Below are 23,074 nucleotides of genomic sequence, written 5' to 3' on the forward strand. Positions count from 1 at the left end.
ACTCACAGAAATCTACGCGCGCTGGAAAGAGCGTCCTCATCTCCTGTTATTATCTCTCCACCAAAGATGGCATTATTAAATGCCCGTTCCTTGGTGAATAAGACCTTCTTACTAAACGACTTTTACTTAGCTCACAACTTGGATTTTATGTTTATCACGGAATCATGGATAAAGGTTGGTGATTTAACTCCGTTTTCGGATCTGATCCCTGATAACTGCACATTTTTAACTCTCCTCGTCCGTGTGGACGCAGGGGTGGCATAGTAACAATTTTAATGAACTCTCTCTCTGCACGCTGTCGATTGGTCCCTGGAACGGCCTTTTCCAGCTTTGAAGCTCAGTTTCTTCACTTGGACTGGAATGGTCCTGTATGTTTAGTGGTGATTTACCGTCCTCCACACTGCACTAAGGATTTTATACAGAATTTCACTGAACTGAGTAAAGGTTCACTGACAAATTACTATCGCTTTCTATTGGTGGGCGACTTTAATATCCATGTCTGCTGTCCGTCTAACCCCTTATCACACGAGTTTCTTAATATTATCGTTGCTTTTAATCTATCCCAGTGGATCAGTGACGCTACTCATATTCAGGGACATATGTTGGATCTTGTACTCTCATATGGGCTTGATGTGACTGATATTGTGCTCTCAGATTTTATGATCTCTGACCATAAGCCTATATTATTCACACTGTCTCTTAGAGAGCTCTCTTATTTTTCAAATACTACTGTAAGTCTTTCTCCCTTCTACTCTCCACAGTTTAGCACACATTTCAACTTGTGTTTTGCTGATTGTTGCTCACAGTTGCACTTAGATCAACCGTTACCTTACTTGGATGCTGATCAACATCTTAGCCTCTTGAACTCTGCCTGGCTTAAGGCAGCAAATGCAACTGCCCCCCTTAAGCCTTACAAGCAAAAAACTAAATCTGTACTGTGGCAAAACTCTGATACCCGTCTCCTAAGACAAAACTGTAGAAAGGCAGAACGTAAATGGAGAAAAAAACAGGCTGCATATCTCTCTTCAAATGTTCAGAGACTCTCTTACTTCTTACCAGACTGCAGCTAAGTCTGCAAAAGCTGCATACTTTCGTAACCTGATTGAAACGAATCACTCTAAACCTAAACCTAAGGTCTTGTTTTCAATTATTCAATCTGTTACCAATCCTTCTGTTAACACCTTGCCTGTTGCCTGTGATGCTCTCTGTGAAAGCTTCTTGAGATATTTTAGTGACAAAATTACTAACTTAAGACTTGGTGTCTGCCCCACTTGAACTTTAACCATCTCTCCTATCATGTCATCTTCATCTGCATTTTTGGATGCTTTTGAACCCATCAGTCTCCAGGAATTGAAGGAGGTGATTGACAATCTTAATCCCTCATTCTGTTCTAGCGATATCATTCACCCCCAATTTTTAATTATTAATTAATTATTAATTAATTATTGATTCGATTGGGCCAGGTCTGCTGTCTCTTATTAATAAGTGTCTCCAAACTGGCTCCGTTCCTGCCGACTTTAAAGTTGCTACAGTCACTCCTCTACTCAAGAAGCCTTCACTGGACCACACTATTCTAAAAAATTTCCGTCCAATTTCTGTTTTGCCTTTTATTTCAAAAGTTTTAGAGAAAATTGTGCTGAATCAACTTCAACACTTTTTGATTAGTAATTCTATTTATGAGGTTTTTCAATCTGGTTTTAAATCTGCTCACAGCACTGAGTCCGCCCTTTTGAGAGTGTTAAATGATATTTACCTCTCCACTGATTCCGGGCACTCTGTGGTTCTTATTCTTTTAGATTTATCGGCTGCTTTTGATACCATAGACCACTCCTTACTATTATCTAGATTAGAGTCTTGGGTAGGTCTAAAAGCAAACGCTCTGAAATGGTTTCAGTCATACCTATCTGACAGAAGGTTTTTAGTGAAACTGGGAAATGTTTTCTCTTCCCCTGCTCCTCTGACATGTGGCCTTCCACAAGGCTCTATTTTAGCTCCCTCTCTATTCTCTCTGTACATGCTACCTCTGGGTGTTTTCTTATTCTAAGAAAACATGGTGTGTCTTTTCATTTCTATGCAGAAGACACTCCAATCTATCTTCCAGTTAAGAAAAACAACTCCACTGCGATCACTTCTCTTCTCCAATGTTTAGAGGAGGTTAAATTATGGCTAGCCCAAAATTTCCTCTTCTCAAACGAGGACAAGACCGAGGTAATTGTTTTCGGTCCTAATGATAACTCTCAGTGTATAAGACCTGAGCTTGAAAGTTTATCCATTTTTCAGATCCTCAAGGGTGAAGAACCTAGGTATTACTATTGACCAACACTTAAAATTTGATCTGTCTCTTCTGTTATTGGTTTCTATCAGCCAGTTTCTATCAGCTTCGTTTACTGTCTAAATTAAAAACTTCCTCACTCCAAAAACTCTAGAAATGGCTGTTCATGCATTTGTTACATCGCGTCTAGATTACTGCAATTCTTTATATTGCGGTAAATCCAAATCTCAAATTGCAAGACTTCAGCTTGTCCAAAATACTGCAGCCAGACTTCTTTTAAACTGTCGTAAACATGAACACATAACTCCAATTCTTAGATCCCTTCACTGGTTGCCAATTTCTCAGAGAATAGACTTTAAAATTCTCCTCTTCATTTATAAATCCCCTCATAACAAAGCTCCTGTCTATTTATCTGAACTTCTTCAACCTTATACTCCATCAATACAGACAGCATGTTATATGACAGCATGTTACATGTCCCACCATAGACAGTAATATACTGGATCACTGTTACACCACAATAAAGGATGCATATCACTCTGTTCCACGAGCAGCTTTGGGACGTTCTGATCACTGTCTGATTCATCTTATACCGTCCTACAAGCAAAAACTTTAATCTGCTAAACCTGTAGTAGGACTGTGAAGAGATGGACCAGCGAAACAGAGCAGGATTTACAATCTTGTTTTGACCTCACTGATTGGAGTGTTTTTGAAGCTGCTACCACCGATCTGGACGAACTCACAGAGACCGTAACATCCTATATTAGTTTCTGTGAGGATACATGCATTCCTACCAGTACTTATTTAACTTTCAACAATGATAAGCCATGGTTTACAGTAAAACTCAGACATCTTCGTCAGGCCAAAGAGGATGCCTACAGAAATGGGGACAGGGTCTTGTACAATTAGGCCAGGAACACACTGAACAAAGAGATTAGAGCGGCTAAAAAGAACTACGCTAAAAAGTTGGAAGACCAGTTTACTTCCAACGACTCAACTTCAGTTTGGAGAGGACTGAGAGCCATCACAAACTACAAGACACCATCCCCTTGCACTGAGGCTTATCAACAACTTGCTAACGACCTGAATAAATTTTATTGTAGATTTGAAACCCCCAACACCCATTCTGACCATTCTGATCTCCCTACACAACCATTAACACCTCCTGAAATCCCCCTCTCCATACCTCCTGCTCTTCAAATCTGTGAAGATGATGTGCGCCAGGTCTTCAAGAAGAACAAAAGAAGAAAAGCACCAGGCCCAGATGGCGTTACACCAGCCTGTCTGAAAATATGTGCTGACCAGCTGGCACCCATCTTTTCACAGATCTTCAACAGATCCTTGGAGTTGTGTGAAGTGCCTTCCTGCTTCAAATGCTCTACCATAATCCCCATTCCAAAGAAACCCAAGATAACAGGACTTGACGACTACAGACCTGTGGCTCTAACGTCTGTCGTCATGAAGTCGTTTGAAAAACTGGTTCTGGCTTATCTGAAGGACATCACTGGACCCTTACTGGACCCCCTGCAGTTTGCCTACCGAGAAAACAGGTCCATGGATGATGCAATCAACATGGGATTGCACTTCATCCTGCAACATCTGGACAAAACAGGGACTTATGTGAGGATCCTGTTTGTGGACTTTAGTTCGGCTTTAAACACCATCATCCCAACCTGCCTCCAGACCAAACTGACCCAGCTCTCTGTCCCTAGCTCTATCTGTCAGTGGATCACCAGCTTTCTGACAGATAGGCAACAGTTAATGAGACTGGGGAAATGTCAAACAGCTGCTCCACTAACACTGGTGCCCCTCAGGGATGTGATGTTATATCTAAATTTTGAAATGGGTGGTTTTAAAAATTTGTCTGGTCTATTTTTTATGTATGTGTAATATTCTTATGTAAAGCACTTTGGTCAGCCAGGAGGCTGTTGTAAATGCGCTTTACAAATAAAATTGAAATTGAAATTGAAATAGTCAGACTCATGGTCTTTGGTCAAAAATGACTGACCATAGGAAATGAATGGGAAATGGGAAAATACAGAACATTTTTATGTGTACAATCTACAAATCCCCCATATTGCCGAAAAAATTGCACAGCAATCTCCCCTCTGCTCTTCTCCCTGTACATCACGACTGCACCTCTAAAGACCCCTCTGTCAAGCTCCTGAAGTTTGCAGACGACACTACATCCAGGACAGTGATGAGTCTGCTTACAGACAAGAGGTTGAGCAGCTGGCTGTCTGGTGCAGTCTTAACAACCTGGAGCTGAACATGCTCAAAACAGTGGAGATGATTGTGGACTTTAGGAGAAACCCCCATCTCTCAGGACCTGAAGTGGGACAATCACATTGACTCCATTTGTGAAAAAGGCCCAGCAGAGGTTGTACTTCCTCCGCTAGCTGGGGAAGTTTAACCTGCCACAAGAGCTCCAGAAACAGTTCTACTCAGCCATCATTGAGTCTGTACTGTGTACTTCTATAACTGTCTGGTTTGGTTCAGCAACAAAATCAGACATCAGAAGACTACAGAGAACAGTTTGGACTGCCGAAAGTATTATTGGTGCTCCTCTGCCCACCCTTCAAGAACTGTATACATCCAGAGTGAGGAAAAGGGCTCAGAAAATCACTCTGGATCCCTCACATCCAAGTCACCCCATCTTTGAACTTTTGCCATCTGGCCGGCGCCTCAGAGCTGCAAATACCAGAACAGTCAGGCACAAGAATAGTTTCTTCCCCCAGGCAATCTACCTCATGAACAGTTAAATGTTCCCCACTTGTTCTTATGCGAAAAAAGTGCAATATCCTTATATTTATTTGTTAACCCTCCATCCTAGTACATCAGTGCATCTTATTCAATCCTATTCCATTATCATTTATAGCACATTTTTTTTTGTGTGTGTTGTTGTCTCTGTGTACTGGAAGCCTATGTTACTAAAACAAATTCCTTTTATGCGCAAGCATACTTGGCAATAAAGCTCTTTCTGATTCTGATTCTGATCAAGAAGCCTACGATCCTGTGACCAGGCTCTGTTGGTGGTCCCTCGCGTTAGGCTAAAGTGTAGAGGGGAACATGCATTTGCGGTGGCTGGGCCACAACTCTGCCTTTAGAGATCAGACTGGCACCTTCTTTGGCTATTTTTAAGTCCTTGCTAAAAACCTTTTTATTTTCCTTAGTGTACTGACTACTGTGTTATGCTAAATTTTGAAATGGGTGGTTTTAAAATTTTGTCTGGTCTATTTTTTATGTATGTGTAATATTCTTGCTCTTATGTAAAGCACTTTGGTCAGCCAGGAGGTGTGACGGTTGGGTTTTGGGAAAAACACAAAGTGAGGGCAGGATCCAATTGCAAGTACGGGTTTATTACAGAAGGGAAAAAATACAAAATAAACAGTTGTGAGAGACAAAACCAAACAAAAGGGAACCGGATGAAACGGATAGGAAACTCGGAGGAACAAGAGGGTAAGGGAAAACTCGGGAGACGAGCACAACTCACACATAGGATAAGGACTCCATACAGATGACAGAGAAAGACAGCTATACATAGGGAGACTAATGACAGAGGATTTTTAGTACCTGTGCGATTCTAATTGGAGTGCAATAGGGCACCGCCTCGGCCTCGGCAACAGCATCGGGCTCGGCCTCGGGAACAGCATCGGGCTCGGCCTCGGCCTCGGGAACAACAGCGGGCACCGCCTCGGCCTCGGGAACTGCATCGTGATCGGGCTCCGCCTCGGGAACTGCATCGGGCACCGCCTCGGGAAATGCATCGGGCTCCGCCTCGGGAACTGCATCGGGCACCGCCTCGGGAAATGCATCGGGCTCCGCCTCGGGAACTGCATCGGCCACAGCATCGGGCACCGCCTCGGCCTCGGGAACTGCATCAGGCACCGCCTCGGGAACTGCATCGGGCTCCGCCTCGGGAACAGCATCGGGCACCGTCTTGTACTGTGGCGCTGGACTGGCGGCCATCTTGTACTGTGGCGCTGGACTGGCGGCCATCTTGCACTGTGGCGCTGGACTGGCGGCCATCTTGTACTGTGGCGCTGGACTGGCGGCCATCTTGTACTGTGGCGCTGGACTGGCGGCCATCTTGTGCTGTGGCGCAGGACTGGCGGCCATCTTGTGCTGTGGTGCTGGGTTGGCGGCCATTTTGTGCCGATGCACAGGACTGGCGGCCATCTGGTTCCACGGCGCTGGCTCGGCCGACCTGCGTCTCCCCTCTCCTCTCGGGACAAACTGGGGAACTGGCAGCCCAACAATCGAATCCCGGGTCGACGGTTGCCCACAGTGGAGATCGCTGCCGGACCTCCTCCCGGCTGTTTGTTCCGGAGCGACCTCCCCTGGTTCCCCGGAACACCACTAGGCGAGAGCCCTCGAAGCCACCCTTCTCCCGCTTGCTGGCTGGGGAGAACATGGCAGCAGACATACCGCTGGATCCTTGTTTGATGGAGTCCTTCTGTGACGGTTGGGTTTTGGGAAAAACACAAAGTGAGGGCAGGATCCAATTGCAAGTACGGGTTTATTACAGAAGGGAAAAAATACAAAATAAACAGTCGTGAGAGACAAAACCAAACAAAAGGGAACCGGATGAAACGGATAGGAAACTCGGAGGAACAAGAGGGTAAGGGAAAACTCGGGAGACGAGCACAACTCACACATAGGATAAGGACTCCATACAGATGACAGAGAAAGACAGCTATACATAGGGAGACTAATGACAGAGGATTTTTAGTACCTGTGCGATTCTAATTGGAGTGCAATTACTGTGAAGACACAACCAGACTAGAGGAATTAAAGTGCCTATGGTGAAGTGCCTAAGGAGAAGTGAGCTCACTAGGGAACACCCAGGAAAACAGAGACTGAGAGCGTGACAGGAGGCTGTTGTAAATGCGCTATACAAATAAAATTGAAATTGAAATTGAAATAGTCACACTCATGGTCTTTGGTCAAAAATGACTGACCATAGGAAATGAATGGGAAATGGGAAAATACAGAACATTTTTATGTGTACAATCTACAAATCCCCCATATTGCCGAAAAAATTGCACAGCAATGAAGGGTTGAAACTTTAAAACATCTAAAGAGCAAAATCAACTCAAACAGTTATAAAATCAACTAGGTAATTCAGAATCCTCTCTATAGTATACATGAATCTAGTGGTTACACAATGAAATTACATATTTTTCTTTTTTCTGTCACCAGGATTTTTTTAAAATTAATTTAGTGACTGCAACAGGTTGCTTGCTGTCTGACTGGCAGATTTCTAGATAATGTAAAACTGATACTTAATACAGCCCGTAATTAAACATAAAATTTTATTCAAATTTAATTGACCTGTTAAATGTCACCCCGTCCCGTATACGGGACGCCTACGTTGACTATACTATATTACAATCAAATCTAATCTAATCTTGACAAACTATTTATCGTTGGTCTAAGACTCCCAAATATATATTTTACCAATATTTTTTGTTAAAAATTATGTAGGAAAAGTTATAGATGAATTTATGACAAGAGTGCACCCTCAGAAATCTACATTACAAAATGAGTTTTGGCAAAATGAAATTGGCAAAAAGACTTCCTCGTTGCCTTTTTCTCTATCACATTTCAGAAATCATCAGAAGTTATATATCAAAAATCAGACATTGCATTACCATGTAAATGGTACATCAAAATCATGTTACAAAATGTTTTCAGTCATGAATTATAAAAATTTAGGTTTGTATCATGCACATTCAAGTCTATCTTCAAAAACGTGAGTGACAGTTAACAGGTTAAAAGATAAATGAATACATTTTTTTTGTCATTGTATTTATGTATTGTATTTTTTTCATGTCATAATATTTAAATCTTTTTTATTCATTATAAATGTACTACCTCCTACCTAAAGAAATAAAATGGGATTGCTTTATTTATTAGATAAATATAAATGCCTAGTTAGTCATACAATGAAAATAATGGAAGGGGAAACCTTCCCATTATATATAATTTTATTGTAAAATACTATCTTTTTGTAAAATGCTATGAATTACACTATATATGACTTGTGGTGAGCAGGCTAACGAGGGATTAGCGTCGCCCAGGAAACTGCTCTCACACTGTAATCACTGGGGAGTGCATGGTGATCACCGACACCTGAACCTTATCAGCAGAACAGCTTCTAAGCAGAGGAAAAGGAGAGGTAGTTGAGCTTCGACTCCAGAACAAGATTAACGCTGTGTTCTGGCTCTCTTTCAGATTCAGGTGTCTGAGGAACAGCATGTCACGCCGCACCGACTGATACTTTTTGCTGCACAACCAAGACTCCTGCACCAGAGCACACCAGCACTGCACAGTCTACTTGCACCCACTGCTCAATAAGTCGCCCCTCTGGGGACTTCATTGCATTACTGTCGTTCGTGTGATCACTGTTAGTGTCACCCAGGAAACAGTGCTCACACTGCAATCACTGGGCTGGAAATGGAGGAGATTATTCGCAGACTCACGGAAATAATGGTCCGACAGCAGCAATCCTCTGAGCAGCTGGCAGCCCGGCAAGAGAGGACGGGACAGGTGGTAAAGCAGCTACGTGGCACCACAGCCCAGTGAACCCCACTCCCTGAGCAACGATGGCAAGCCCATCAACACCCCACTAAACTCAATGACCAGGATGACGTGGAGGTGTATTTACACACCTTCGAGGTCATTGCGACCAGAGAGGCATGGGCGAAAGAGCAGTGACAGTTGCTCGCTCTGTTCCTGACAGGAGAAGCCCAGCGAGCGTATTACTCCCTCCCACCACCCCGAAATGAGGATTATGACGCACTGAAGAAAGAAATCTTGGCCAGGGTGGGGCTGTCCCCACTGTGTGCCGCCCGACACTTCCAGCAGTGGACCTACAACGAGCACCTCTCCATCCGAGCTCAAGCTGCCTGACTGACTTGCCTCGGCCACCTCTGGCTTTTACACGTTGGCCCAGCGGCAGCCCAGGTTGCTGAGAGGGTGGTAATTGATCGCTTGCTTCGGGCCCTGCCACGTAACTACAGAAGGCTCGTGAACATGCGCAACCCCTCCAGTCTGGCGGAACTGATGGAAGCGGTGGAGCTGGCGGAGGCATCCTTTACCCCCGAGGCAGGAGACAGAGTGGCGGCACCACCACGGAAGACCAAGCTTGACCGACGACAGGCGGAGGGCACCTCAAGGCCAGTTAATGGACCAGTGGTACCTGCACAAGGACAAACCGATGAACCCATGCCCACCGAGCTGCCATCCCCGTGAGGTTGCATGTGGAAAGCTGGTTGTATCATCCACAGAGCAGTCCCGCAAGGTGCCCCTGAGTGAACCATCTGCCTGGATGGGGGAACCGCCTGGGGTACTGCGACCCTGACAGAGTGGAAAGCTATGATACCCATAACCTGTGTGCATGGAGACACCAGCAACGTTCCCGCACAGCGGGTTACCATCTCAGCCAGCCCAGGGACATGGGAACTAGAGGTGGGGGTGCTTAAAGACCTCTCAGTACCGGTGCAACTGGGAAGAGACTGGCCAGGTTTCGATCAGCTAATGGCCACCGCGATGCAGCCAGGACCCAACCCCTGGGCTTGCCACAAACAATGAGCAGAGCGTAATGAAGGCCGCTAACCAGCCCTTCTGGCCACCGACAGCGACAGGGATGGTGAGTGTGCTAATTCTGCTAATATGTATATGAACTTGTTCCAACAGATCACAGCAGGGGGATCTTTGGCCGAGAGCAGTATTACCATAGGAAATATTGAATGACCAGGGAACCCCCTTCATGTCTCAGCTCATGGTGGAGCTCTGCCAGCTCCTTAAGGTGAAGCAGCTCCACACTTCAGTATACCACCCCCAGATGTATGGATTGGTTGAAAGGTTCAACCAGACATTGAAACAGATGTTGCCACGGGTGGTGGCGGAAGATGGGCACGACTGGGACCTGATGCTCCCCTATGTGTTATTCAGCATCCGAGAGATCTACCACATCAACCTGCTCAAGAGGTGGGTGGCTCCCCGGGAGCAGCTGGCAGCTTTCGCCCAGGAGGAAACCCCAGTGGTCGCGGTAGGGGAACAGCCCCCCCAATGCAGAAGGCGGAGATAACAACTCTGGTCAGACAATTCAAAGATGTGTTCAATTCGCTCAATAGATTATACAACATGAGATCTGCACGCCCCCTGGTGAAATCGTTCGGCAGTGGTCCTACCGAATCCCAGAGGCTCACCGGCAGGCTATTGAGGAGGAAGTAGACCGGATGCACCAGCTGGGAATCATCAAGCTATCCCGCAGCCCCTGGTGCAGTCCCATCATAACGGCTGAATGAAATCTCAAGCTTCGATGGTTGCCCCGTGTGGATGAGCTTTTTGTGAGATTAGGCGGGGCCCAATACATTTCTACGCTCGATCTGACCAAGGGCTATTGGCAGGTGCCTCTCACCCCGACTCAAAGGAGAAGACTGCCTTCAGTACACCTGGTGGCCACTGGCATTACCGGGTTCTCCCTTTTGGCCTTCACGAGGCTCCTGCCACATTCCAGAGAATGATGGACATAATTTTGCATGTGGTGAGCCAGCTAACAAGGGATTAGTGTCACCCAGGAAACAGTGCTCACACTGCAATCACTGGGGAGTGCATGGTGATCACCGACACCTGAACCTCATCAGCACAACAGCTTTTAAGCTGAGGAAAAGGAGAGGTAGTTGAGCTTCGATTCCAGAATAAGAATAACGCTGTGTTCTGGCTTTCTTTCAGATTCAGGTGTCTGAGGAACAGCATGTCACGCTGCACCCACTGTTACTTTTTGCTGCACAACCAAGATTCTTGCACCAGAGCACGCCAGCACTGCACAGTCTACTTGCACCCACTGCTCAATAAATCGCCCCTCTGGGGACTTCATTGCATTACTGTCGTCCTTGTGATCTCTCTCCCCGCCACACTATGAAAAACATTAAAAGTACACTGCCACAGAAGTCCCTGTGTGACACGACATAGGTTTTATTTAAGTTTTAATTATTTGTTTTCTTATTATCAGTAATGGACATTGAATTGTGTTGTTAATTTTTTTTTTTTTTAAATATGAATTTCATTTTTATGTATGACTATTTTACTATTATATTTGTGTTACTCAAGATGATGTTTCACGTGTACAGTATGACCCTTTTATAGGAACTTTTTTAAGGATGATCTGTGAGTGTGTGTTCATTTTTCTTGATAGGACAGGAAGCAAGTGGGAGAGGGAGGGAATGGGATCGGGAAAGGTCCATGACACAGGATTCAAACTTGGGTGAAATGATTGGCTAACATCACTGCATAGGAAACAGTATCAACAACCACTCATTACAGTATGTGTATTTTGATAACATAATCAAAATTAAATTTATTTCCAGACAAAGCATAATTAAATCATTAACTTACTGTTTGTGATGCAGCTGCAGTCAGATCTAATACGACTTCATCTTTCATCTAGTGTTGTTTTTGGTGTCCTGTTTTAATTCTATTTAAGTTTTATTCTAGTCTATGTGTGAAGCTGTCATTTTAGTTTTTATTAGTTTTAGTCATATTCATACTCTTTTTAGTCAGCTAAAAGTCTGAGCATTTTAGTCTTATTTTAGTCAGAATTATCCATGACTATTTTCGTCCAGTTTTAGTCGATGAAAATTGTATTTTAGTCTCTTTTTAGTAATGCAATTCTATTTAACCCAGTCAATATAGTATAAGTACCTAATAGTATAGACAAAACCAAAATGTTCTTTTAGCCAAACCCATTTCAAATAAGGTTATCTTATTATATAATTGTTACCTTATAGACTTAATACATCAATTCCAGACATGGAAAACACTCTAATTTGAATTAAAAAAAATTATTTTACCAACCAAACATGTTAGAAGTACACACATCGGTCCCTTTCTTTGTGTCATACTTTGTTTGTTGTCTTTTTCTAAATAATCACATGAGTGGGGCTTGAGGAAGTGATGTCACCTGTGGCTACACAGATGCAGCACGTGAAGAGAGACACAAGAAACACAAATACTGCAAAGTAATAATAATAATAACGTGACAAAATGAGACAAAATAACATTATAAACATTTTGTTTCATCTCGTGTGAGTACAAGAGGAAGCAGATGCATCGCATTCATTCATACTTTCGCTTCTGAGGTGAGCAATAGTGCATCACTGCTCTGTACTTCAGAGTTACAAAGCAAAAAGTCAGCAAGTGCGAGCATTACAGCATGGCAGCGGTGGTGATGGTTGCATGGCAAGAACAGAAAAATCATCTTTGTGCAGACAGCCTCACCAGGAATATTTGGTGGCCAGCTCCCCTCTGTGCTTTTTCTCTAAAAAGAGCAATACGGGTGATTGCACCTCGTGACAGTCACAATCACTGTCTCATGTGTCTGGGCAGTATGCATTCATGGATTGTGCACGTTCGTTTTGTGGGGACATGACCAGAAAGGAAGGAGATGACACACTGGGGGATGCAAGCAATTTGTTGCAAGTTACCACCTAAAAGGATCTGCTTGTAAATTATTGAATAATTTTACCCCTGAGTTGACCAAGCATTCATTAATGGTGCATGTTCGTTTTGTGGGAACATGACCATCTTGGGGCTGCATGAAAGACTGTTACATCAAACATGGCGGGGTCCCTCTGCCACGATCCAGTGTTCATCTTGGCAATCGAGGTGGTGCTGCATATGGTGGACTAAGAGGTGATTTGAGGATTCACAGTGATGGCTTCCCCAGAGGGAGTTAATCACCCTTCAAGCACTCCACAGCCAGTGGAGTGGCCGGAGGGACATGCTGACTCCTCTACACTTTAGAGGGAGTCGGCTGTTTTCTTCAGTTTTTCCCCTCAAGACTAGATGTCAATTTAACTGGCAGTGCTTACAGAGCTTGTGCCCTTCACGCCATGGTGTAACTGCAGGTCCATCAGGCCAAAGCCCTGAAAGCACTGCATGAGGGTGGCCACGACCTCGCAGTTTGAGTAATGAAGGTGACCGCACAGTCTCTAGGTAATGCAATGTCCACACTAGTGGTCCAGGATCACCATTTCTGCCTTTGTCTGGCTGACATCAAGGTGAATGATAAGATGCAGTTCCTGAATGCTCCCGTGTCACAGACCGGCCTTTTCGGTGACACTGTCAAGAGGTTTGCTCAGCAGTTCTCAGAGGCACAGAAGCAGACTGAGGCATTCAAACATATCCTGTGCCCCAGGAAAACTGCTGCTTCCACCCCGGCTGCAGCCCCTCAGCCTGCTCTTTGCCATGGGTGCCCTGTGGCTTGTAAGCTCAAGCATGGTGGTAAGCACAAGTGCAAGTGACCCTGGGATGGGTGACACAGAGATGGAGGAGATTGCATGTCGGGAGATGGTGGCTGCACCAATCCATCCCCCAGGCCGGGTAGAGAATCTTTTGTTTCATTTTGTTTTTTTCCCCCATTGGCCCAGCAGCCAGTGGTACCCAACACTTAAACAATAAAAGAGTGCTTTCCTCAGTCTCTGGGTCAATTCTCTCCTCCTCTCTTGCCAGCGAGCAGCAGTGGGTTGCCCAATAGCACCCCTCCTGCCCATTCATGAAACCAGGAAAGGGCTGTAGCATTTAAGTCCATGCCATGTCGTCACACGCCAGACTTAGACTCAGCTATGCATTTCATATCAGAAAAAGGCCCTGCTCTTTGGGCACCTCAGCCAACTGTCTTCAGGTCAACTGGGAAAAGAGCAAACTCATGCAAAAACAGATGATCTCTTTTCTCGTAATGGAGTTGGCTTCGGTTAGCCAGACAGCACGCTTCACCCAAGAAGGTCCTCAATCGGTGCAGAACTGCCTCAAGACTTTATCAGGCAGGATGGCAGTGCCACTAAAATTCTTTCAGAGGCTCCTGGGGCATATGGCTGCAGCTGTGGTGGTAGTTCTGCTTGGTCTGCTCAATATGAGACTGCTTAAGCACTGGCTCTATGGCCAGAATGAATGCGGTTCACCTGCTGCCTCTTGTACTCATGTTGTGATCAGTGACAGCTGGATGCAATAATCGCATGCCAATGTGCATTGGCTAGTTTAGTCACGTTAGTAGTAGATTGGTGTCTCTGGCAAGATCCCAATTTGTCGGTCATCACCGACGTGATGTCTCCATTACCTCCTTTAGAGAATGAGCGTTACATACGTTACCAAGACATTTCTTTGTGAACATGACACTGGAGAGGTGGCTCAATCCTCTGACTTGATCTGGAGTGCCATTAAAAATTAACTATTTACTTATTACTTACACTTGTCATGATTCTGCCCTCGTGTCCTTGATTTTTCCTAGTCTTGAGGCAGGATCATGACAGACCCGTGTTTTGTGTACAAGCGCATGGCCTTGTCTTTGGGCCATGTGCTTGTGTTGTCTCGTTCCCTTGCCCCGCCCCCCTTGTCAACCTAGTCGTGTCTTGATTGTCCTATCTGTAACACCTGTCGTGTCTTGATTAGTACCCCTATTTAGATCTCCTAGTGTGCTCTGTCTTGGGTCGGGTCATTGTCATTGAGATTTGTACCTGTGATTGTTCCACTCTGTGATTGTTCCTTAAGAAGTGTTTGTATTACCGTGAGTGTTTGTTTATAGTTAGTATTTAGAGTCCTTGTTTATCTTGTTAGTCCAGTCCTGTTTTAGTTATTTAGTCTTTACCTTGCTCCGTGTTTTCCCCCTCGTGGGTTTTGTTTTCCCCTTTTTGTAATAAACCCTTTGTTTTGTGATTCCCTGTCTGCACTTGAGTTCCTCCCTTACCAAAACCCTGACAGAATGAACCGACCCCCAAGGAACTCAGCAGACAGGAGGCAATGCTGGATGGCATCAGCCAGCCAGCGAGATTGTTTTGAGGGCTCTCGCCTTGTGGTGTTCCGGGGGACCAGGGGAGGTCGTTCCGGAGCGAGCGGGCGAGAGGAGGAGCCCCAGAGGTCCCCACCTACCCAGCTGCCAACGATCCCGGAGGGTCGTGTCCTGGCCGTGGCAACCCTGGGGGAACAGGCAGATCCCCCCCAGAGTCCTGAGGCGCCTTCCACAGCCAGCAGTCTCCCCATGAAGCGAGGGAGACGATTGTCGTGGGAGTCAGCCTCAGAGTCTTCGGCGTCCGAGTCTGCCCTGTCCGAGACCAAACTCCCCCAACCCGCCTCTGACCCAGCTGCAGCCTCTGCACCGCGCCCGAGGAGGAAGAGGAAGAAGAAGGGGCCTGCCGGTCCTGTGACCCTGTCTCCTCCCGAGCCAGCAGCGGTGAGCGTGCCCGAGCCAGCAGCGGTGAGCGCTGGCGTGCCCGTGCCAGCAGCGGAGAGAGCTGGCGTGCCCGTGCCAGCAGCGGTGAGCGCTGGCGTGCCTGTGCCAGCAGCGGAGAGAGCTGGCGTGCCCGAGCCAGCAGCGGTGGGCGTGCCCGAGCCAGCAGCGGTGGGCGTGCCCGAGCCAGCAGCGGTGAGCGTGCCCGAGCCAGCAGCGGTGAGCGTGCCCGAGCCAGCAGCGGTGAGCGTGCCCGAGCCGGCAAAGAAGAGAGCTGCAGTCGTGAGAGCGGAGGAGAGAGCCGCGGCCGACTCTGCAGCAAAGACTCTTGTACAGTCTGTCTCATCTCGTAAGGAGATGCCAATTGTCCTGGCTGCTAAAGCCTTTTCTGATTATTTGTCCCGTCTTGTCCAAATCCTAGAAGTCCCCGTCAGTCCTGTCTTGTCCCCTGACCCTGTCCCCAGAAGTCCTAAGTGTCCAGCCGTTGTCTCCCCGTGTCCTGTTGATGTGTCCCCGTGTCCTGTTGATGTGTCCCCGTGTCCTGTTGATGTGGCCCCGAGTCCTGTTGATGTGGCCCCGTGTCCCGTAGGTGTCCCGTGTCCTGTTGTCCCCCCGTGTCCAGTAGATATTGTCCCCCCATGTCCAGCTGTCGTCTCCCCGCGTCCCGTAAGTCTTGCCCCGCGTCCCTTGTCTGCTCCTATCATGTCCCCTGTCAGTTGTCCCGAGACCCCTCCCCGCCCCTCACCACCCAGACCTGCCCGTACCCCCCGTCGTCAGCCTTTGTCCTGTCCTCCTAAGATTCCTACCCCTCCCACCCGCCCTGGTCTGTCCCCCATGAACTTTGTGGTCCCGCCCCCTCCCCTTCCCTGTTTGTTTTTTTTGATTTGTCACCCCAACCCTGCCGTTGTGTACTCATGTTTGCCTTTGTTGTTATTTGTCATGTCCTGTTGGTTTGTGTCTGTGTCCCAGTCTGTCATGTCAGTCGTGTCCCGTGTTTGATGTTCCCTTGAGGAGCGTCTGGAAGCCGCTCCTTAAGGGAGGGGTTCTGTCATGATTCTGCCCTCGTGTCCTTGATTTTTCCTAGTCTTGAGGCAGGATCATGACAGACCCGTGTTTTGTGTACAAGCGCATGGCCTTGTCTTTGGGCCATGTGCTTGTGTTGTCTCGTTCCCTTGCCCCGCCCCCCTTGTCAACCTAGTCGTGTCTTGATTGTCCTATCTGTAACACCTGTCGTGTCTTGATTAGTACCCCTATTTAGATCTCCTAGTGTGCTCTGTCTTGGGTCGGGTCATTGTCATTGAGATTTGTACCTGTGATTGTTCCACTCTGTGATTGTTCCTTAAGAAGTGTTTGTATTACCGTGAGTGTTTGTTTATAGTTAGTATTTAGAGTCCTTGTTTATCTTGTTAGTCCAGTCCTGTTTTAGTTATTTAGTCTTTACCTTGCTCCGTGTTTTCCCCCTCGTGGGTTTTGTTTTCCCCTTTTTGTAATAAACCCTTTGTTTTGTGATTCCCTGTCTGCACTTGAGTTCCTCCCTTACCAAAACCCTGACAACACTGGGATCCTTCTGATATCTGTATATAGATGCAAAGAGCTGTTAAGACCAAACACATTCAAGTGTATGTTATTTCACTCCATTTGTCATAATGATAGACTCAAGGGTGTAGACTGTGTCAGAAAATTTATGTGCATTTGTAAACCTTTAATGTACATCACCATTAGAAACTAATATTTACTGTAGGTATGTCTTCTGTTTGCAATAGAGATGTTCCGATACCATTTTTTCCCTCCCGATACCGATTCCGATACTCGTGCTTTGGGTATCGACCGATACCGAGTACCGATACCAGTGTGTTAAAAAAAAAGGAAAAGATCATACTATGCCTGCATAACTGTGATATTATCATTGTGGTAAGGTCTGGCTCAGGTTAAACCCTTTGTAAAACATGAATGAATAGAGGAAATGCAAGCCATTTATTTTTAAATAGAACAGTATAACAGTAGTGCAACAGCAACTTAAATAAATATAGGAATAATTGTTTTTTTTTAATTAAACGGCAGCCACAATATTGTAAAATAAAGGCATTTAAATGTTTAAATAGAACAGTATAAAACAGTATTGCAACAACAACTTAACTAAATAAATATAGGAATAATTATTTTTTTTAAATAAAGTGCAGCCACAATATTGTAAAATAAAAAAGGCATTTAAATAGAACAGTATAAAACAGTAGTCCAACAGCAACTTAACTAAATAAATATAGGATTTTTTTTTTTTTAATAAAGTGCAGCCACAATATTGTAAAATAAAAAAGGCATTTAAATAGAACAGTATAAAACAGTAGTCCAACAGCAACTTCAATGATTCCTTTAAAAAAAAAAAACTTAAAGTGCAGCCATTATGTTATAAAAAGGCATTCAAATCTTCAAATAGTGCAGTATTTAACAATAGTGCAACACCAACCTATAAAGTAAACATAAACAAAAATACAAATCAAAAGAGTAGCAGCTACATATTAAACAAAAAATACTTTACACCAAGTAGGCTACACATTGCAGTAGCATTTAAGCAATTTAGTATTGCTCATAATTTCAAGAGCAAAGGCAGATTCTTCTTCAAGAAGATGAGCATTTCTGCCCTCTCTCCTCCTAGCCTGTTCCTTCTTGCATCAATAATGTTGGATGCTACACTGAACAGTCTCTCACTGTCAACACTGGTACAAGGAGCACAGAGAAACTTTGCAGCAGTGGCAGCCAGGGTGGGAAAACGAATTTGGTTGACTCCCCAGTACTGGAATGGGCTGTCTGAGCGTGGGACCGTTTGCTCTGTCAAATATGTCTGTATTTGATTTTGAACTTGTGTGCTAGTGCTACTTGCCCCACGTTCCTCATCATGCTCCTGCAGGATTTCCTCAAACAGGCCTTTCAAGCTGCTCTTTCTGCTGCTGCTGCTGTCTGGCTGTGCTTCCAGACGTGGGGCTTTATGGGGGTTTTCTGGCACTGTCTCTGCTCCCTTAGGTGTGGTCCTGCTCAGTAACGCTGCCTCCATCTTCTCCACCTCTTGGGTCAGAGCATCCTTGGCATTCTTGTTGCTGTCTGCTCCTGTGAAGTATCTAAAAACAATGAAAAATAATAAATAAATGTCTTAATGTGTAAAATAAACATATAAACAACCTCTATAGTAGCTTTTAGTGGTAACATATTAATGCAACAGTAATCAATAATAATGCAATATCTAGTTATCCAAAACACCATTTCAAAATTTTGTTTATAATATAGACATTTAATAAACATATTAGACATACCTGTCTTTGAATCGTGGGTCTAAAAGAGTGGCAACTGCATACAAGGGCTCATTCTCGATGGTCTTGAATCTTTTCTGGACAGCCTCAAGAAGGGTTGTTTTCATGGTTTTTATACCCGTGTCCCCCTCGTTCTCCCGAGCAAGCAGGCGTTTCAGCACTGTGACTGAGGGAATGACTTCAGCTGCAGAAGAGGTGGAGGAGCTAATCTGTCTGGTCAGTTCTTCAAATGGTGCCAGAACAATGATGATTTTCTCCAGTAAAGCCCACTGGTAAGATGTAAGGGTCACTGGCAGGTCGTGGTCAGCTCCATATGCTGAAATTGACCGCTTCTGCTCCAGTAAACTTTCGACCATATAGTAGGTACTGTTCCATCGTGTTGCTACGTCTTGGTGCAGACGTTTGGTGGGCATTTGGAGATCTTTTTTAATTTCCTCCAGGCGTGTAGTAGCCAGTGGCGAGTGTTTGAAATGACCGACTATCTTCCTACCATTCGCCAGTGCATCACTCACACTTCTCTGTGACAGTAGTCCTTCATGCACCACCAGCTGGAGAGTGTGGGCGAAGCATCCCAAACTTGCTACATCCATCTCGTCCATGGCTTTCTTCATGTTGCTAGCGTTGTCGCGCAAAACAACATGAACGTTGGACTTGGGGATTTTCCATTTTACTAGCATCTCCTCAATTGCTTCGGCAATTGATGTGCCAGTATGTGACCCTCGGAACTCGTTCGCGTGCAGCACCGCACTTCGAGGGGTAAATGTTGACTCTCTGTCCACCCAGTGTGACGTTAAACTTAGCAAAGACATGGGGCACACGTCGGAGCTCCAAATGTCCGTGGTAAAGCTGATTGCATGCACGTCTTTCAGCATACACAAAATGTGTTCCCTAACTGTCTCGTATAATTTGGGTAGCGCAGTTTCAGAGATATATTTACGACCTGGCAAACAGTACCTTGGCTCCAAATGCTCCATTAAGCGGCGAAATCCAACATTTTCGACGACAGACAGGGGTTGGTCATCCAGGACAATAAACTCCACAATTTTGTCGGTTATCTTTGTTGCTTTTTGGCTGTCTTTGGTGAATTTATCTCGTCGCTGGAAGGCAGTTTCCAGAGTTTGCTGCTGCAGTTCGTCCTTTTTTTTACCCTTAGCTTTGGTGAATTCGTCATGCTCTTTAGTGTGACGTGTCTTCAAATGTTTGATTAAGTTGCTGGTGTTGAAATTTGCAACATTCGTGCCACCCCTCGAAATTGCTTCTTTGCATATGTTGCATTTCGCCGTCTTACTGGTGGGAAAATCCACTGTAAAGTACTGCCAAACTGCCGACATGATGCGTTAACGTTAGCTCTATGGTTAGCTCCTTTTAAGGGAGGAGTCAGGTGGTCAGTTCTTCTTCGCCCCTCGAAAACAACAGTAGCTGCCGATGGCAACACAGCGCAACTGTTTTAAGAGCGGCGAAGAAAAACTGTAAGCTAACGGAGCTAATCAGTAAATAGATTCCTATTTCTAATAAATTATATGGTATCGGATCGGTGCCTGGACTCCAGTACTCGCCGATTCCGATGCCAGCATATTCGGCAGTATCGGAGGCATTTCCGATACTGGTATCGGAATCGGAACAACTCTAGTTTGCAAAGGTGGCATAGTGTACAAGAAGAAGTATTAATACTCAAACCATTTTAGGTACCACAATATATTTTTTTACTTTCTATAAAAGGGGTGTTTAGTTGTGTTCCTAGAGATCCATCTTCCTGTAGACTTTAGCTTCATCTTCAATGAAATAAAACTCTACAGCTAATTAATTACTGAAGAAAAAAGCTGCTTTTAAGGCAAGTCTGCAAGGTTAGAAAAAATGGCTTAACACAATAGGTGCTTTTCACAAAGATGGCACCATCTCATGACGTCATCAAATTTTGCTGAAGGCCATCTCAGTGGGAAGGATCCTTGAAAGGTGGTCTTTATTTTATGTCCTTCATTCATTTGAATTTAAAGGATGCATGGGATGTATACTTTGTGACTTTTGTTTGACTTTTCAGTTCACAAAAAATAATGGACAAAAAATTAGTCATTACTGAGCTTGACTGAAGTTAGTATAAAATGTAAGAGAAAAATAATAATTATATCTTTTGTTTTTATTTAAATTACTACTTCCTGGGGTAGGTCACCTAGAACCTCCGCGTCACGTCCAGGGACCAGACATGGAGTTTCCAAAGGTCTGGACATGGGTGCCAAATGGTGCCCCATCTCTGAGTCAGTAGATCTTTCCTCAGAGGAATCGGCCAAGGAAGGGCTGTTGCAAGGAGCACTAGTTCGGGGAACCAGGTCCAAGTGGGCCAATATGGCGCCACTAGCAAGACTTGCTCCTAGTCCTCCCGGGAATTTTGTATGGTGTCTGTGCGAGAAGGCTCTCTTGAGGAAACGCATATTTGCATAGGCCCTGCGGCCAGCTGTGTAGAACAACTGGCAGTGAGAGGTCACTGGAGAAGCTAACAGGCCTGAGCAGCTCCAAAACATCTCCAAATCAGTTGGACTGTCAGTGTATTGAGTCACCATTCTCAGAACCTTCCAACCCCAAAAGAGGGGGTGGCGGGCAAGTAGCGACATGCAATGGGAGAGCAGACTACCTTGCTGGTTTATGTATGCAACGGTCGCTGTGTTGTCTGTTCGGACCAGCACGTGCTTGCCTCGTAAGCGACATTTGAGGCGGTTTAGAGCAAGGCATACTGATAACAACTCTAGGCAATTGATGTGCCAATGCATCTGCGGGCCTGTCCAAACACCTGAGACTGCATGCCCATTGTACAAAGTCCCCCAGCCGGTGGTGGAGGCATCCGTGTAAACCACAGCATGCCTGGAGATCTGTTCTAGGGGCACCCCTGCCCAGAGGAATATAAGATCTGACTGTTAGGTTTTGTATAAGTAATAAGCACAACGATTATCTTCCAGACCTCACTTTATCCCGAACAGTAACTTCACATGTCTTTTCACTAAACCCCTTCTTCTTCTCCCCTTCTGTTGTACCCAATTCTTCTTCTTACAATACAACCGTCCCTAGAGGTAGCATTAGGAATTACAGTACATGATACAACATTTCCCCTTTTTGTAAAAACATTCTCCTTAACTCAACAGAAGAAAACATGTACTCTGAATAAGTATCTTATGGTGACACACCCATCATAGCGTGAGGGGTCGCCCAATACACCTGGAGCCACTCGGTAACAGCTCTGTTCCGGTTGTGAGTGTTTAATGGCAGTCTGCATGCAACCCCATAATGCAAGGTGAAATCTTTCGACTGCACCGTTAGCTGCAGGATAGTACACAGATGTGCGTATGTGTTTTATGTCCCGTTCCTTCACAAACTCAGCAAAGACAGTTGAGGTGAGCTGTGTACCATTATCCGTAAAGATACACTCTGGGTTGCCATGACGACTAAAAACAGTGTTCAGAAATTCGACAAAATCCTCAGTAGTTGCACTGCTAGCAAATGCAAGCTCAGGCCACTTGGAATGATAGTCTGTGAGCGTTATAGCATATAGCAAGCTTCCAAGAAAATTGTCCTTTTCCTTTACCGCACTCACTCATTGGAACAACAACTGTCACAAACCCAGGCAGGAATTTTGAGCACCAGGACACTAATCCTAGGAAGGATTCCAGAGATGCTGCATCAGATGGAGGTGGAGCTTCACGGACAGCATCTAGGTGCTCTTGATCAGGTAGGATTCAATGAGTGTTGATCATATGGTCCAGAAACCGCAATGAAGTCTGTTTGAAATTGCATTTTTTATCATTTAGCACCAGCCCAGACTCTTTCAATTTCTGCAACACAGTACTGAGGTTCAAGTCATGCTCCTCAGATGTCTTTCCATAGACGATAACATCACCCAGGTAATTTTTGACACCTGGTATGCCCTCCAGGATGGTAGCCATCATCTTTTCGAAAGTGGAGGGTGCCAACGCCAGGCCATATGGAACCCTGCAATATCTGAACAGGCCTTCATGAGTGATAAAATAGTATGCATTAGCTAGATCAACAGTAGAAAATACTGTAGCACCCCTAAGGCTTGTAAGCATTTCATCAATGTGTGGTAATGGATAACAGTCAGTAATGACGGCTTTGTTAACTTCTCTTAAGTCGGCACACATTCGTATCCCACCTTTTTTCTTCCCAGTAACAAAAGTTTTTTTTTTGTTGTACTTCATCAGAATTAACTAGATACAGCACTGTGACGTCATGCACTTGCACCTCGCACACATCACTCGCTGGGGC

The 23,074-nt window shown here is 45.2% G+C and overlaps 1 protein-coding gene across 1 annotated transcript; it reads right to left on the bottom strand.

The window, feature by feature from the left end:
- Positions 1-17,743: 17,743 nt before the first annotated feature.
- LOC127958625 (zinc finger BED domain-containing protein 4-like) lies at positions 17,744-20,431 on the bottom strand. Its single transcript, XM_052557532.1, has 2 exons — positions 18,809-20,431; positions 17,744-18,616 (listed from the first exon to the last, which is right to left on the bottom strand). Exons 1-2 carry the CDS (start codon positions 20,134-20,136, stop codon positions 18,088-18,090), a joined length of 1,857 nt encoding a protein of 618 aa, XP_052413492.1. The 5' UTR covers positions 20,137-20,431; the 3' UTR covers positions 17,744-18,087.
- Between the last annotated feature and the right edge of the window lie 2,643 nt (positions 20,432-23,074).

Source organism: Carassius gibelio, chromosome B5 (genome assembly GCF_023724105.1).
Source record: "Carassius gibelio isolate Cgi1373 ecotype wild population from Czech Republic chromosome B5, carGib1.2-hapl.c, whole genome shotgun sequence".
NCBI lineage: Eukaryota > Metazoa > Chordata > Actinopteri > Cypriniformes > Cyprinidae > Carassius > Carassius gibelio.